This window comes from Lytechinus pictus, unplaced genomic scaffold, assembly GCF_037042905.1.
Source record: "Lytechinus pictus isolate F3 Inbred unplaced genomic scaffold, Lp3.0 scaffold_20, whole genome shotgun sequence".
Taxonomy (NCBI): domain Eukaryota; kingdom Metazoa; phylum Echinodermata; class Echinoidea; order Temnopleuroida; family Toxopneustidae; genus Lytechinus; species Lytechinus pictus.
In genome coordinates, this window is record NW_026974141.1 from 814,394 (window position 1) to 828,540 (window position 14,147).

At 36.9% G+C, this 14,147-nt stretch overlaps 1 protein-coding gene across 1 annotated transcript; it reads right to left on the reverse strand.

Annotated features, from left to right (window-relative positions):
- Positions 1–2,096: 2,096 nt before the first annotated feature.
- On the reverse strand, positions 2,097–13,473 carry LOC129282956 (methylosome protein WDR77-like). The gene is made up of 8 exons (XM_064115109.1): positions 13,419–13,473; positions 12,553–12,738; positions 11,001–11,136; positions 10,422–10,542; positions 9,290–9,410; positions 7,695–7,806; positions 6,655–6,729; positions 2,097–4,680 (listed from the first exon to the last, which is right to left on the reverse strand). Exons 1-8 carry the CDS (start codon positions 13,471–13,473, stop codon positions 4,545–4,547), a joined length of 942 nt encoding a protein of 313 aa, XP_063971179.1. The 3' UTR covers positions 2,097–4,544.
- Between the last annotated feature and the right edge of the window lie 674 nt (positions 13,474–14,147).

Here is a 14,147-nt window from a genome sequence, read left to right on the forward strand (position 1 = left end):
TGATACACAACAGATTATCATTGGTGTTGATTTAGTTCCTAAGAAAGGATCACCTGTCAATCGTAATGTTGCTCGTAACTTGCGAACAGCTGTATGAAACCCCAACAGGTCAATTTATACTGATTTCAACAGGGTCTATTTAGTCTCCATTTGGCATCCATAAACCAATTGAATTCTTGTCAAATTTGTTGGGGGGGGGGGGGGAGGGTCATCATGCTCTGCCTAAGTATTGTATGTAATTGCACACACACACAAGAAAATTGATAACATCAAACTTTAGTTAGAGCTCCTACCCTGAACAAAAACATTTCAGTATTTAGACAATATCATTATTTTCAAGAGGAATATCGGAGGACACCTTACACTCACCCGTCATTAAATACACCACCGTTATGACACATGGACCTATGTATTTCAGGTGGGGTATCGCTACCTCAATTTCGCTTTCCTCATTAAAAAGAGTGGGCAGTGCCTCACAGCTTCCCATGTGAGATTATGGCATTGGATTGCAGTTGTACTTTTCATCATCTTTATACATAATACATGTAATAGTGTCGGTGCAAACTCTTACTGCGGCTCTGCCTGATAGGAAAGGAGAAGTAGGAAATATTTGTAAGCAGGATTTTTTAAATCGGGGGGGGGGGGGTTTAAAAAAAAATGGAAAAAAAAGGTCTTCATCACCAATTTTAATAATAATAATAATAATATTCCGCATTTATATAGCGCTTAATACATCGGAACGACGTCTCTAAGCGCTTTACAGACATATTATTACCCCGGTCATCGGATCCTTGCATGCCCGCATACAATGTATGCACCTTCTCCACTCCCTGGGGAGCATTCCAACAAGAGCTCCAAGACTCAATTGCTAGGCATACTACATATTGGCTTTCACATCCTACCGGGTACCCATTTAACACCTGGGTGGAGAGTGGCAAAGTGTGGATTAACGCCTTGCCAAAGGACGCTAGGCCATGGTGGGATTCGAACACACAACCCTCTGATTACAAGGCGAGAGTCAGAACCGCTACACCACGACACTTCCACAACGCTTCATGTCCATAAGTCACTCATTATTTGGATGAAGATTGAATCAAGATTTGAACAAAGCAAAATGACCTAGAATTGGCGATATAAATAATTCTAAAAACTGACCCGCTGAGTTGCACTATGGTCTCTGCACTAGGTACATGCAGTCCACTCCTCTCCCTCTCCTGTCAAAGTCTGTTCTTGTGGAGGGACGCCTTTGCTTACTTTGCTCTAAAACCTCAGTTGTCCAGTAGCGTTGGAAAGCAAAAACGGGTTTCTGGTTTAGACGCAAGGATTTCATCATGAGCATGTTAAAGGGATGCTCCGGGCTTAAGATATTTATATCTCATTAAATCGAGTAAAATTCACAGAGCAAAATGCTGAACATTTGAAAATCGGATAACAACGAAGTTATTGAATTTCAAAGATTTGCAATATTCCTGTGAAACTGTTCTAGGCATGTACACTGTAATCATGAATATTCATTAGGTGGGCTGATGATGTCATATCCCCACTTATTCTTTTGTATTTTATTATATGAAATTAGGTTTATTCAACATTTTCCTACCAAGAACTTTAACAATTGGATTGACAACTGATTAAGTGCATTAGTTATTTCTTGCTGCAACTTATTTCATAATAATGGAGACATATCATTTACACATTTATGAAAAAATGAAACAATTATGATTTCATGTAATAACATAAGAAAAAGGAAAGTGGGGATGTGACATGATCAGCCCACCCAATGAATATTCATGAAGACATGTCTAGAACTGTTTCATCGGAGTAATGAAAATCTTTAAAATTCCATAACTTTGTTATTTGTTATCCGATTTTGATGAAATTTTCAGCATTTAGCTCTGTGAATTTTACTCTATTTATTTAGTTATAAATATTTTCAGCCCGGAGCATTCCTTTAAACTGGAACTTTGGAAATCAATATTTTGCATGAAACGATTAGTATTATCACTTTTACTACTGAATGCTGCCTGAAAATGTAGTTATTGGCAACTGTGCTTGGTACACCTTGAATGAAGCTTGAAATTAATAACACATACACACACTTTTTAGACTATATGAACATGATTTTTATTAATTTTCTCCAAATGACTTTAATAAAACACATTGTCCAACAGTCAAAGCGCAGAGATACATGCACATTTACATATATAATCATTATAATAATGCATCACATGTTGCTAAATTTGACAAAAAAAAGCATCACAAGGATTTACAATATGTATGGCTCTTCCTTCATAAAGTAGTACCCAAGTCAAATCGTTTGGGAATTGACTTAGAAGATATAAAAATAAAACATATTTGCTTATTCTAGTCTGAAAGTTGCTTCTAATTTGGCGATAATCAACTCGTGGAGGTTTACTTAGCCCTAATAGAGCCAGGTAATTTGGACCCATCTCACAGGGGGGAGGGATGGGGGGCGATTTCATCCCTGCAGCCAATCACGTCAGTGCTGAAAATAATTGTACATTCATGGTGTGCAATGCAATCTACAAGGTTCACTTTTCTGAAAAAGTAAGATTTTATGTGTTAAGTAGAAAATGTGCTCTAATCAGTTAAATAGCACCCCCAAAAATTTCTATTCACAGACTGTTGGATTCCGATCAAATGCAAGTTAAAAAAAGTTGGTATTGTAATTTTTTTCTTATGTATTCTACTTTAAAAAATTTCTTGTGTATTTTTGTTTTTCAACATTTTAAGTTACATTTTTTTTGGTGGAAATCATTGCCTACTTTATTCTGATCATAGAGAAGACAAAATTAATGGACTTTAATCAGTAAAATTATAAAGAATGATACATATATGAATTTTGGCTCATGTACATGCACAATTTGCATTGGATTTGTACATGAATTCACAATTGCTATCAATTTGGGGTCTGACATACAGTTACGAAAAGTTTTATAATTTCATAACCGCGTAATTAGGGGTCACAAATTTGGTCTCATAAGAGGCTTAAGACTTTAAGGAAAAAAAGTCATGGAATGACGTGGCAGTCACTTCTTGTATTACAGATTTTTTGTTTTTCAAACACTGAGGGAGAAAATCCCCCCCCCCGGCCTTTTAGGCTTACGCAGGGTCTACCATAAGCATAGGTATTAAAAAAAAGATATAAAAAACGAAAACATGTATTTTACAACATATTTGGATGTCATTAAATATTTTAGCATTTGGTCAATTTGAGTAGTTATGCATTTTGAAGCACTTTCTAAGACTTACATGTACATCAAACCTATTAGGTTTCACAATTATCCGCACTGTACTCATAATAAATTATGCAGATAATAAAATAGGAACTGTTTTGAATCAAGTATTACCATGACCAGCACATTACCAACAACAATAATGCCAGTTGTGGTAACGATCTCAAAATGACTTTTTACAGAATCCAATATAATGACCACCCAAGCGTCTGTATGAATAAAAAATGTGTGCAAAAGGATTCTGGAAGAAATTGTGTAATTGCTGAGAAATAAGCAAATAAGCAAGGATTCGGGCCCTTTTGTCGGGTCTTTATTCCAGCCATAATAATATACACTGTCCCACGTGTGCCTATCTGTGTTGGCGATCTTCAGTGTGATTGTTTTTCAGCTTAGATTTTATGATTTCACAAAGTTCAGTTTTATGTAACTGTACCAGATCTAGATCCACGATGATATAGTAATACTTAACCTTGGTTTTACAGACTTTCTCACGAAATCAGTGTTTTACTGCAACTACTTTCATTTAGCTTTAAAGTGTGATGCATCTTTTTTTCCCCACCTCAGCATTTTTCTGAATCTCCTATACACACACTATTATCAGCTACACTGTACGTAGGCCATGCAGGGTTCATCCAGAGTTGATGTGTTTGATGTACAGATTCTCTCTGAACACAATATCATTGAAACCTACCCTCATTCATTTTCAAACTTTTAAAATAGTTCCTCTAGATATGATACTTTGAAACTTTTGGACTAGTATTTTTACACTAAAGCCTGAAGTTTAGCCCATTTCCAAGAACCAAAATGAGAATTTTTCAAACCGCAACAAAATGAAACAATCACTTTAAAAGTGCAAATTTGGCACACTTTTGCTGCATAACATGTGAATAATGGACTTAGCCATTTTTTTTACATTAAACATCCTTCAGGAAAAACTTTAGAAAGAGTTTGTGGGCCCAGCTGTTTGTGAAACCAGGCCTTAGTGACAGGCATGAAGTTAGAAACCTGTGGCGAAAGTGTGCATTCACTATTGGATGCATTTTTAATACACGCACTGAATACATCATAATCTATGCATAATGACTTCTCCACGAACAATGGTTTTAAAATTATGGATTCCAAACCACTTTAGTGAATTCTGACCATGGTTTGCTAAGCCCAGGAAAAAAAAAAGCTACATGTATAAAGTCGATCATTCAATAAATGAAAAGTCAAGTTGGGTATCATTAGTATTCCACAGATAGTAGACAACGAGCGTAACTTGAATGGTTGGGAGGACTGTCAGCCATCTCATAGGGCCATAGATGTTGCGATGTTAATATCATGAGAGATAACCTGGTGATCCCAGCCACATGTTAATAGCTTATTACTCTGACTGTCCCATGATAAACCATGAACAAAGTCATTGTGGGCATAGCTACGGTATCTGCAAAAAAAAGAATAAAAAATGAAAAAAATAAGGTTAAATGATTATGTACTTTTCCCGTCTATGGCCAAGTAAAGAAAATGTAAAAAAGAACATACTGTAGGCATATTATTTCCCTGAAAACAAGAAATACAAAACATGAAAAATTTGAAGTGTATGGAGTCAAACAAGATTTTATACTACAGAAGGAATAAACATCAGGGAATTAATTTTCTTTACAAATGTGAATAGCATTTTTGGTCATAAGAGAAAAGCTGTCAACTATGTAACATACAGTCCTTTGTTAAAATATGCTATACAAAAAACATTATGTGTAGCAGTCTTTAAAAAATGTGTAGCAAAATGCGATGCGATACCAGGAAAATTATTCCCTGAACATTTATTACACATAATGAACTACAAAAGAAATAGTATACAAATATACAATGACACTCGAGGATCTGGATAAAACTATTCGCATCGAAGGAACATCATATAGTACTATTCTCCCGAGGGCCATCGGCCCGAGGAAGAATAATACTATCTGATGTTCCTGAGTGCGAATAGTTTTAGCCTGTTCCGAGAATGGGACATTGTATATTTGTTTTATATCCCTTCCACTCATACCATTTTACAGCGAAACGATTTTTAATAGGTCGATATAGAACAATCGTTGAGAAGTTGAGAAAATAATATTAAAGTCTAGACAGTCTATGGACCGTCTATTCAGCGAGCGCACCTGGTTAGGGCAGCTCGCCAAATTTCCCGTGGCATGCAGTGGAGAGTACCGTTTGGCTGAGCAGCGCTCTTCTTGTATTGCGTCGCACAGCTCGCAATCGCGAGGCAGGGGGGGTAAAAAAACGTATAGTTCACTTTTTCCCTAGGGAAAAATGGACTATGCGTGACTTCAGCAAGGAAAATGAACAATTTCATGGCAAACGTTTTTCGTAGTAAAACTATTCTTTTTCTCCTTGTGTACACTCTCAATACAACAATCTTAAGTAAGGGATATAATATGTGATATCATTGCAACCCACATTCACATTGATCATATGATTTGAAAATGACTGTCAGAACTTGCTTATTTTACATCAGGGCCCCATCTTACAAAGAGTTACAATTGATCCAATCAATCTATGGTAATCCATCAGTGTCATAATTTTTGGTCCTACAGGAAATTTGCACAATGTCCTTTGTAAACAAAGAGAAGCACAGTGAATTTTCAAGAAAACAATGAATGCATGAATATACATCATAACTGGAAAATATTTTGAGCAAACATGAATAATAGATTGCTGGCCGTCAATAGTTGTGGCTGATCGGATCGATTGCAACTCTTTCAAAAAAACAGGGGCCAGATCAGAGGAAGGGGCAGTGTAAAAAGATGGGGAGGAGGAAGGGAAGGAGGTGGGGAAAAGCCCAGCCCATACTATACTTTTTTTTTTATTTATGAGTTTTATTGGTTTTACAATCACAAACATAATCACAATATTTACAAATCATTGGTATAATTAATTGGAAAAAAAAACCAAGATAATAACGAGGTACAGTGTAATAACAGCAGTAATAATAAGAGCGCACACTATACAATTCTTTGCCATTCGAATTTCACAGAAATTGTAATAACATTTGATATGAACATTCCAACCAATAAAATCTTAGCGTTCAGAGATCAGATTAGTGGTAGGACTACTGAAATCGAAATTCACTCTATTTTGAATTAAATGAAGCAAATTCAATTTCACATTGTAATGACGTCATCACGGCTGCGACTTGAAGCCGATCCGGACCTTACTCCAACCACCGGGCTTGCCGCAAAGCAAAATTATGATTGTTATTCCTAACATTATGCTAAAATAATTCTACTTCTTGGAAATTGATCTTGTAATGCTAAATACCATAAATCATGCGGTATCGACTCGTACAGTGTGCGCTGGACTCAAGGGGAAGGGAAAGGCCAAATAAATGAAATAGTGGGAGGTCAATAAGACTTACATTTGTTTCAGCTCTGGTTGTAGCTCAGTAACTGCTGCTGTGCAATCATCTGATACAGATGCAAGTAATAGGGGACTAAAACGAAAACAAATATATCAATGTGTTAAAAACAAGCTGAATTATTAGCAGTGAAACCAAGCTGAATTAATGGTATGCAGAAGTCTTCAATACACAGAAACACATGTGATTATCTGGGGGTGATAACATGCATAATTGCAATTTCTATTAAATGATATCCACATTGGAAGAATTGCCTGACACTTTATTATAATAATAATAATCAATATAAAGGAGCTACATGCCATCCAACAAATTTCAATTCAAATAACTAGAGCATTCCAATTACTAAGGATACTCAAAGCAATGAAATCATCATTGGAACCAGGAGGAGACGTGAATGTCTGAATTATTCATGAGTATGCTGATGCGCCAATCCACGCTGTTGGTGTTGATGACGTCATGGGAGCGAGAATGTTCGCATCTGTGATATGTGATCATACAGGGTTAATTGATGTGAACGATACGATCACCGATTGACCACTACTTTGAGAGGTAGCAATGGAAAACAATGATTAACATAAGAAAGCCTAGTCAGGTTCCTAAAGGCCCTGTGACTGGACTCGCAATCCTCGCATTCACCCGGAAGGCATTTTATATAAATATCATAACAGACACAGGGCCTTGTTTAAAGGCTCATCTATTATAGCATAAATGGGAAGAATTCCAAGGGGCACAAAATACATCCAAGGCCAGAGAAAGAGAGAGAGAACATGGCCTTGAATTAATTTAAGCTCCATGGGTGTTCCATAAAGCTGTTCGCAAGTTAAGAGTTACTTTAAGAACGACTGGTGAATCTTTCTTACGCACTAAATAATCACCAATGATTATTTAACAGTGAATATCATTTTCCACAGGAAGGATCACCAATCGTTCTTAAAGTCACTCTTAACTTAAGAACAGCTTCATGAAATGGCGTACGGCCCCCTGAAATATATAATGGGGGAGAAACAGATCATATAGAAAGAACACAATCAACTTACGATTTGGTTGAAAAGGCCAGCCTATGTACAGCTCTGTTGTGAGCTGGTGTAACGATAGCTGCATTTTGAAGATTGCGAGCATCAAGAAGGGAGATGCTACCACTCTCATCACCTGAGGAAGAGAACAATTTATTAAGTATTATATTCTTTATTTGAATATTAATGAGTATTCTAAACAACTGATTGGTTAAGTGGAGCTAATGTGAAAAAATCGAATTTTTTACTTATTTTTTCCTGGGAAGAACTGTGGAAGCTCGATGGATGAAGGTCTCGGACACATATAATAAGCCACTTGGCTCTAGTGGGTATTAACTCTGGTGAAGTAATGGTGGAAGACATTAATCAGATTTTGCTGTGTCCGGCGGTTTGGTCCACGATACGGCATGCACCAATCACAATGAGATTACCCGAGATTCATAGTTCAGACTTAAAGAAGGAATATGAAACCAAATAATCAGGTAGTTCTTTGACAAGTATATTGGGATTTCATCATCTCAGTTTAACTGGTAATACATGTATGGTGATTGCTGGTGTATCTTCGACCATGCCAAAGGGAAGGCTATCCAATTCGGTGGATTCACAATATGGTGCTCCATCTATCGGTTGCAGCGGACAGGCCAAAATTCGCAATGCTCCATGGGAAAAAAAAATTGACATCTGTTGCACATGCTAGTGCTAAAGTGAATGCATGCATGCGATTATTCAGCGCTGGCCGACGCAGCTTGACCGGACATGTTAACTACATGTAGGGTCCAGGAGGTGAGAGAGAAATTTTCCTGCATATTTCTGTGCAAAATTTAGACCGCTTTGGTGAATTCCTGCCATATGGTTTTCATTTCTGAAGCATCACAGTCACATTACAGTACACTAGCACTGTGCGCACTGCTTGCACGCGATGTCCACCCTAATGTTAGACATTTGGCCTGTTCGCTGCAACCAATAGATGGCGCACCATGTTGTGAATCCAACGAATTGGATACGGTGTGATAATAACCAGTTATACGACACAAGGGCCCGTTGCATAAACGTTACCATAATGGTAACTTTGCCATCCAATGGTAACTTGCATGGAATCCTTGATTACGATTAGCTGTTGATCAGTGTTTCCATGGTAGTTACCATTGGATGGCACAGTTACCATTATAGTAACTTTTATGCAATGGGGCCCTGGATAGATCTTTGTCATTTAATTGGTTGTATATAAACCATTCAGTCCATTTTAAAATGACATCATCTTACAGCACATTTCATCAATTCATCATGCAAGTTTCATTCACACAATTTTTGCCCATTGCACGCTCACCGAGACCACTGGCACTACACATAAAACCACTGAACTGCATGCACTTTTGCATCCAATTTCAAAAATGTTAAATGGCAAGGATCTCTTTATAGGTGTCATATAAAATGAATAATGACTTAATTTTCAATTCATGAAATGTACATTCGGTGAAAAATGAAATATTCTGTCCATTGCACTCATAAACATTCATTATTTGCATAACATGTTTTTTATTTTTTTATCATTCTCCCGTTGCACGATACAGTGAACATGTTTTGTAGCCAGAAGAAGATATGTAGTGAGAGCTTTATACCAACTGCTATAACGTAGGACTCTCCTGGCTTCCACACTACACTTGTGGGTAGACCTGCCGGACATGGTAGTCGTTGAGCTGGCTTAGCTTTACGCATATCCCATAATAGTACAAATCCATCCTGCAAAAAAAAATATCATTGCTTTCTTGGTGATTCTGCCTTCATAAATATACATTTTCTCAAGGAAAAAGGGTTAGTTTTTTTAATTCATTAAAAAATAATAATAAATAATAGTAATAACCTTTCTACATGTACTGAGGGGTCTTTATACGGGTGTTTCAAAGTGCACAGGTGGGCTGACTATTAATGAATCCATAACTATGCTAGTATTGAAAAAAAGATGAGTTTTAAAGCTAAATTACAGTAGTTGCAGTAAAACACTAATTTCGTGAGAAAGTCTGTAAAATCAAGGTTAAGTATGACTATATCATCATGGATCTAGATCTGGTACAGTTACATAAACTGAACTTTGTGAAATCATAAGATCTAAATACGATCACACTGAAGATCGCCAACACAGATAGGCACACGTGGGACAGTGTATTATTATTGCTGGAATAAAGACCCGACGGAAGTGACCGAATCCGCGCTTATTTTGCTTATTTCTCAGCAATTACACAATTTCTTCCAGAATCCTTTGGCACATATTTTTTATTCATACAAACAGACACTTGGATGGTCATTATATTAGATTCTGTAAAAAGTCATTTTGAGATCGGTACCAGAACTGGAATTTACCTTTAAGTGAGGATTTGAAAATTTCAACAGGGAAGGTGCAAGAGCAGAAAACGCACAGAGTGACCGATCAATGGCATATACCCAAATGAAGATTAGCACAAGATAGCTGACGACCGGATAGGTTTTTGATATTTGAGTTATATTGCCACACAGAGATCCTCCTGGGAAGGGTCATTTCTTTGATTCTCCAATCATCATGGAGGTAGAACTCTTATTTACTTTATCAAACAGATTCAACTTTTTGCGGGAGTTTTCTTCAAAGCTTAACTTGGACATTGAAAGAAGTATAATTTTTGCAAACATATCAGAAGGCCTTAAACTCATAATTCTAGGGTTATAGCTATTGTAAATGTGGACACTGTTCACAATAAAGAAAAGAACTATATGATATACCTGTGAACAAGATACAAAGACATCTAATTCATTTGGACTGCATGCTAGCTGTTCAATCTTTCCTGTGTGGACATTGAGTGTACGAATAGAGCGCTGTGAAGCAAGATCCCAGATCTTAATCCTGTAAACAACAGGAAAATACACGTAAATAATAACAATAATAATCATAACTGCTTAAGCTTTTTGACATGCACTCATCGGAGTAAAATTGCATAAATGAACAGAACGCTAGAATGAAACAATATATAATAGAACCAAAAAAAGGCAATAGAGGCTAAACGATGAGCTGTGATTGGCTGTCAAGGTCGTGTGGTCCAGTGGTTAGAGAGTGATATCTGTCGTCTATTACGTCAGCCACTATGACTGATTAACCTAGACGTAAATGTTTCCTAGGTAATTGGTTATATACCAGCTTGCCGTTTACCAGCAAAATGCTGTCCTGCCGAGTTCCTACGGGAGTTACCATAAACAGAAACAGAAAAATAAATAAATTAAAGGCTATTTACTATTAAAAAGCCTAATTTGTTTACCTTGACAGCCAATCACAGCTTGTCACCATTCTGTGTGTTTATTACTTACAGTCTGTCTGATGAGCCGCTGATGACACGGGTCTTATTTGAGTTGACGCTGACAGAGTTCACTGTACTATCATGTTCATACAAATAAAATAAATTACGGAATGCATTGCTCTCAAGCTGCCAAATCTCGATTGCACCTGAAATAAAGAGGACAGATGATTAGATAAATCTTGGGTTCGATTCTCCTTGTGGGTGTTAAGAATAATCTTTCATTGTCGTGATCTACAAGTAAAGCTAAGCCTGACTTGATAACAAGTCAGAGTGAGCAATCGTTTTGGGAGAAAGTCTTTTTAAAGATCAAAGTAAATTGTTATCACATGCAGTATTTAAGTTTTGAAAATTTAATCCACAGTTCCACCATAAGTTCAAGATTAATTCAATTCTTGCTATCAACAAGAACCAAAAGTTCTAGGATGTAGACAACACCGTTTACTTTTATGACCCAGGTTAACCTCCAGTGCGTTGAAGGGTAAGAAGAATACACTGCCAGAGAGATATATCACAAGTAGCAAGTTTTACAAGATGATTACGCCTTAAAATGTAAGAAGAGATTGAAAACGTGGAGTGAAGCTGGATGCTACTAGACTAGCACTAGTTACAGTTCAAGTTGACCTATATTGTCGGGTCACACATCATTGAACAAGAAGTAAAATATCCAAATCAGTGTGCAGGGTGAACGGCAAATTCACGCCATGCTCAACATCCAGGAACTGTTGTTTATTGTTGACAGTGAAAATGAATTCAGACTGACAATTTATATTCTCCTTTGATATATCACTTGAAGTAATTACACAGTTGCTTTTCGAATCATTTGGCACATATATTTTAATCTATACATGTTTGATAACACTTAGGGAGGTTATTTGATTGCATGCTGTTCAAACATATTTTGATTTTGATACAACTAATATGATAACCTTCATTTATTGCAAAACACACCCTGAACTTTTATAAGGGTTTCTTTTGTCTCGAGAGGAAAAATTGAGGGAAGGGGGTGTCAGGTACAGGAAGAATACTTCGGACCACACAAATTTGTTTGACTTCAAAGTGGCAAAATTTGAATTCGATGTAAATAACATGTTTAAAATCTGGTCTGAAATAATCAGACCTGCCAACCTCTGGGAATGAAAAACTGTATTCTGTGATTAAAAAAACTGTATTTTTCAAAAAAAAAGTGTATTTCATAATAAAATGCTTGGTGCACTCGCTCATCGCGGCGCTCAAGCTGCATGCAAGCTAAAATGCGCACTGATCTTGCAGATGAAAAAAAAAACATTAAAACATGTGTATATCTTCACCCTGGTTTTAACAAAATGATTGAAAAAAAAACAAGTTACCTGAAATTACATTGATCTAATTACCATATTTGTGTACGTTTTATGAAATAGAGACATATAGAGATTATTTTTCTCAATAAAATACAAGTAAAAAAAAAAAAAAAAACGTACTAAATACGGCTAAAACGTACTGGTTGGCAGGTCTGAATAATGCTTGAAGTTCATACATTAGTTTACAGTACTTATTATTATTGAGTTATGCAGAGTAGATCCTACCTGTATCTGATGCAACAGCCAGTCTGTTTTCATCAATCCATTCTAAGTCTGTTATACCTGCCTCAGTCCGTACTCCTGCACTACTTCTGTTGACATCCGGAGCACTGGATGGATCCTCAAAGTACCACAGGGATCCAGTCCAAAGTCTTCCAGTCAATCCAGAGGCAGCCAAGATCACAGACCCATCTAAAAACAAGAAAATTAAATCCCTTCATGAATGGAAAATTCAAGCATTGCAGGCGGTGTGATAGTTTGGTTGGTACAGCTTTCACAGTTCGGTGACCCGGGTTTCATTTATGCTCGAATAGTAAGCCATTCATCCCCACTACCAGAGGGTTTATTTCCAATTTGTCAAATGCCAATTCGTCTACATGTAATTGCCAATTTGTCTACAATCATTTGGTCTACCATCAGTTCGTCCACTATCCACATCGTCTAACTGCCATTTCGTCCACCCGCCATTTTGTCTAATAACCAGTTGGTCCAATAGACATATAGTCCATATACCATTAGGTCTAATTGGACTAAGTTTTAAATTGTGCATATGAATGAAATGAATTAATATTAGACCAACTGGTTATGAGATGAAATGGTCAGAGACGAAATGGTGATTAGACGAAGTGATGATTGGACCAAATGGTTATTGGACCAAACGGTTGTTAGACGAAATGTTGACGGACTGAATGGCATTAGACTATTAATGAATGTGGTGAGTGGACGAGTTGGCAGTAGACGAATTGGCAATTTACCCTTAAAGAGGATCTTACATGTATAAAGCCTTAGTTTGCTTTCTTATCAATCAGTAGCCTATCTGATATGCGCCGGGCTATAGTGGGCAAGTTACTGGTCGCGCGAAGCAGACTGACGGTCGAGGGCGAAGCCCGAACGCCTATCATCACTGGTAAAGTCATCAATATGCATATATGGTTATCATATGTGTGACGTACTCTTAATTATGCATCATTCATGAGATAACCCTTATATGGCGATCAACTGTATTTTTTAACCAATAAAATATCATCGTAGTCTACGTCACGTTCAAGCCTCGTCGCTTATTGGTCCGTGTTCGCGGACAGTTATGAATAGTTATATTGAAGCTTAGTTGGGGGTTCATAAATAACCAGTGATGATAGGCGGTCGGGCTGCACCCTCGCCGTCAGTAGTTTGCCCACTAGCCCGACGCATATTGGATAGGCTAATCAATCAGGTAAAAAAAAAAACAGGAGTCACCACCATACAAAATCACAAGGGGTGGTACATGTATTCTGAAAACGTTGGTATCTCTTTTCTTATCTTAATATCTCACCGAGATAGGGAAGACGTTAAAATCATTGCAATTCGGTATTCTGACAATCTTAACACCTTCTTGTCTCTGTAAGGACTGCCCCTTTCACACCTTCAACATGCCCATATTTTTTTTAGATATTACTAATCAAAATAGACTTTATATTGGCAGTTTAACTAATAGTTAGCATTCCTTATATGAAGAGATTATGCACGCTACATGTAAACTAATTACAGGCGTAATTACATAATTCACAATACTGCACAATATGTTGTCTTTTTAGTGCGCGTTGGTATTATGGGCAAGTTAT